This window comes from Harpegnathos saltator, unplaced genomic scaffold, assembly GCF_003227715.2.
Source record: "Harpegnathos saltator strain DR-91 unplaced genomic scaffold, Hsal_v8.6 scaffold232, whole genome shotgun sequence".
Classification (NCBI taxonomy): domain Eukaryota; kingdom Metazoa; phylum Arthropoda; class Insecta; order Hymenoptera; family Formicidae; genus Harpegnathos; species Harpegnathos saltator.
Window position 1 is genome coordinate 63,967 of NW_020230020.1, and position 4,227 is coordinate 68,193.

The 4,227-nt window shown below is 55.0% G+C and overlaps 1 protein-coding gene across 1 annotated transcript; it reads left to right on the forward strand.

Annotated features, from left to right (window-relative positions):
- Positions 1-398: 398 nt before the first annotated feature.
- LOC112588499 (uncharacterized) lies at positions 399-863 on the forward strand. Its single transcript, XM_025298669.1, has one exon. It carries the CDS (start codon positions 399-401, stop codon positions 861-863), a length of 465 nt encoding a protein of 154 aa, XP_025154454.1.
- Positions 864-4,227: the final 3,364 nt, after the last annotated feature.

The following is a 4,227-nucleotide window of genomic DNA, read 5'->3' on the forward strand; positions in this document are numbered from 1 at the left end:
TACTGCTCATCCAGAACGCTATGATGACAATCAGTACCACCACGATCACAAACACGATCGCCATATTCTTCCACTCGTGAGACGGCATCGTGACGCGAGATTGTTTCTCTGATAACGCGCAACGCCGAGCTGGGAGACCTAAAAGAAACACCACTGTGTCACGCGCTATAGACCCCCACTCACTACGCAGCACCTTATACTGTTGGGCGTGAGGTAGGTATTCGAGATGCGATCGACTTTGGCGCATTATAAAATCGGGCGCTGGACACGGAGCTTGGGCATTCGCAGTTTGCGAGCATTAACCGACGATTCTTCCGCGTCGACCGGTGTCACGTCAAACGTAAACGCTCGAATCTGACGATATAAGCATCGAGACCGATTGGGCAACCGACGCAACAATGGGCTATATACGAATCGACGATACAACAAGCGAGTTGCTGTCAGTTGCGAGAAAGCAGCGCGCCTCGTACGACAAACTACGCCAGCACGGTCGCGCGACGAACAATACCACCGATCTGAATGCGGTAACGGCGAGAAGCACGTCCGAACAGCGCGTCGCGCGAAAGCGACGAGTCCGCGATGGTGAAAATAATCGCGGATCGGCCAACAACGAGCGACGAAAACGAGAACGATGCAACGATGAATCCTCGGCGCGACACGTTTCGTCGTTCATCGACAACGAGGCATCTGAGCACGAAGAGGAGGAGGAAGACAACGAGACATCGCACACGGATGAGAGTAGCTGCGAGGACGAGACAGACGCTCGTCGTTGCGACGGCGACGACGATGGGAACATGCGTTTGCGCGACAATTGCAAATCGTTCTCACCAAATGCGACCACGTCGACCACGCCGACCATGTAAGATATGAACTCGCTGTGGAATCAAGTGGCCAATATGCAACCGAGCGCCAACGATGTCACCGAACTGAACGATCTGTATCTGCGAGGTAAGCCGGAGACGTCAGACGACATGCTCGTTCCGTATAAGCTCTGTTGTCGCGTCTTGATTCCGCAAAATGCGTCGAACTCGGCCGGGGATCGGATGAGAAGGCGAAACTGCGCGCCGCCGTCGACGAGAGGCTCTGGTGCATGTGGCGATTGTGCCGCTTGGCGAAGAAGCGAGCAGTGGATTTGAACGTTTCGTCCAACGCGCTCAAAGAGCTGACGGCCCGATACGACGAGCATTCGCATCACACTGCTGCCACCGACGCACCGATCGTGACGAAGGTGCGAACGAGCGACGAGACGAACGATGCCGCCGCTACGGATGATGCGATCGTGGAGCGAGCACGTCAATTACGCGACTATGACGCTTCGTGCTGCGAGGAGGAGGCCGGTAAAGCCGACGCGCATTTGATGTATCTGATCGGCAACTTGGATCGCGGTTCGCGGATTTCTTATTCGCATGGCGCGAACGGTAAACTGTCGCTTCGGTGCGGAGTTGCAGCAAGAGGGTTTCACCGCACTGAATTTTGTACTGGATTCGCTGAGACACAGCGAGTACGCGATGACGCGCATTCGCTACATGCGTTTCGTCGAGGGCATGGCCTATCTGAACGGGTTCTACCTAATTTCGATAGCTCGACGTACTCCGCGAGGTCTCAAATTTCCCACCTATGAGGATCGCTTCGGTCATTTGAACGAACTGGTGCGCCGTTATCTGCGCGACAAGATATTTCGCGGTAAACCGCTGCCGCGACAATTGCGCGTATTTTTCAATCTATCCATTTTGCAATCCTGCGCCGAATTCAACGCGCTGCGTGCTCTGCCGAGCGACATCATGGAGACTATGCGCCACGACGACATGGCGAAGAACGAAATGTACGGTGGTGCGACCGGACTGAGCTCGAGTCAATCGCATCACGGAAAGTCGACCGGCAGAGGCGGACCGCCCAACACGGCCACCGATCCGGGTGGTGTTTCAGCGCTGGTGCAAATAGCCCATGTAAAGTACGATTCTGAGAAATCGTACATTCTGGCTCGCGGGTACATAGTCGCTACATTTTCCTCGGGATGTGATGTCTAGGGAAGAGTTACAATAAAGAAATGCCTATACTGTAATTGTTTCGCTCTTTATTCGCAACCCATCCTATCCCCTTTGCGCGCCGATGACGCGCAATCAGTATCGACGTACAATCTTGTCGCATTCGTTGCAAGTGACGAAACGCGTGGCCACCTCGTCGTTTGCGCGCAATTGTCTCGTCTCGGTGCGAAACAATCCAGTGGCGTGTTTACATTCAAGCTCTCTGATAAAATTCAAAAAATGCTGATAATCGTCAAACAATGCGCGCAACGCGATCTGCATAGTGTCCTCATCGATCGACTCGTCCTCGCGATTTGATCGTGGCGATACCACCGCAGCCAGTCTCGGTGAGTACAATACGTGACTCTCGAGAGCGAAGAATCGACCGCACAGCGATTCGACACGAGGATCGCTGTTCATCGCGCTCCGACCGGCGTTCTCATTCGTGCTCGTTGGACGTTTCTCTTTGTTTCTCTTTGTTCATTGTAAAAACGCAAATCAGTTACGGACGTGCGCGTAAACGGCCGCAAGTTGGACGATCGTCGGTGAAACGTCGCGGATGTCACGACAGCGCGCGCTCACCATACGGAGCAACAAATTGGCACAGTCATCGACGGATCGATATCGTACCAGAGTCGACGCAGCAGCGCGTCGCCGTGATAGTCGCGCAACGCGTCGAGTGTCAACGAGACCGAATCGATCCTCTTGTTGATTGCGCTCGCGTCGATGGATGTCACTGCCAAGCAGTCGGTCAAAGGAACGTCGTCGGATGTCGCGAGTTCTTCGTCACCGCGACTCGTTGTAGCTGCTGCTGCTCGTGCGATGACGTTCGCCAAAGGCCGGCACACCGTCAGGCGAAAAGCTTGCGCCGATGAACCGTCGCCTCGTTGCAACAGCGATACCGCCGCAAAGTCTCGATAATCCAGGCACAAATGCGCCAAAGTCCACCTGGACAGTCCACCGCCGTTGCTTCTAGCACCGACGATTCTCGATGAATTCTCGTGCACTATGTTGTGGCAGTGCAGCAGCAACAGATCGATGGGCAATCGGCGCAATCTCACGTACGACAGCGATCCGATCTCGCGAAAGTATCGATCGCTGTGGTTCTCGCGCCAGTGCACCGAGCATTCGGCGCACCATACGTAAAACGATATATTCTCGAGCACCGCGAGCGTACGATCGGTGTATCGATTTTGTCGTTGAACGGTCAGCGCTGTCAACGTGTGCAACACGATCCACAGCGCCTGAGACGTGCCGCTTTGCCAGACGCCGCGCACCGGTAGCACGAGCCAGCGAATTCTCTCGTCGTCCGCGCTCTCGACGGTAACGTCGCAATTGTTCTGCGCGCAATGTTGAGCGTTCCACGCCTGAATCATACCGCTCAGCGATTCGTAGCGGTACACTATAGGCACGTACGCGTCGTACGCCTCGAGATACGAGAACGACGGCCGATCGTTATTCTCCGCTAGATCGCTCTAGATGGTCTCGAGCAATGTCTTGCGAACGAGCGTCTCCGCGACATGACGTTTGTCGCCTTGTTCGATTAGCTCGGCGAGTGTTCTGTCCAACGCGCCGATGTTTATCCGCCGTGTGCTCGCGGTGCATCGAACGTTCAACGGGATCGGCACACCGGTCTCGGCCGCGCGTTCGTTCAACGCGACCAATACCGCTCGAATGGTCTCGACGTTGGAGCGCAACGATTCGACGGACATTGATTCCACCACGGACGACGGATCGTCGTTCGTGGCGGCGGTGGATCGAGCAATGGGCGATAATAATGCGCGATGGCGCCGCATTAACGGTACGAACACATTATCAAAACGATCGGCGTACACGTTGTTCGCGTGCAAGAAATCGCGCGCATCGAACGCTCGACGATCGCGCAACTCTGACAGAGTGAACGTGTCGGTGGCGTGAATATTGTCGTCCAGTAGATCGAACAGTTCACGCGCCGCCTCGAAGGACATTGGCACGAGATCGTCGCCCGCGACATTTCGCGCGTCGTACGTGCGCATGAAGCTCAGCGAAAATGCCAACGACAGCACGGCCGAGTGTGGTTTCGCCGCTAAGAATGAGAAAAGTGCGTCCATTCATCGCAAACTAACATTCGTGCGCGGTCGCAATGATCGTGATTGCGGAAACGGCTGATACGCACGCGATAAAGTCATCTTGTCGAGCGGCGGAAAAAAACCGATAAGATTGT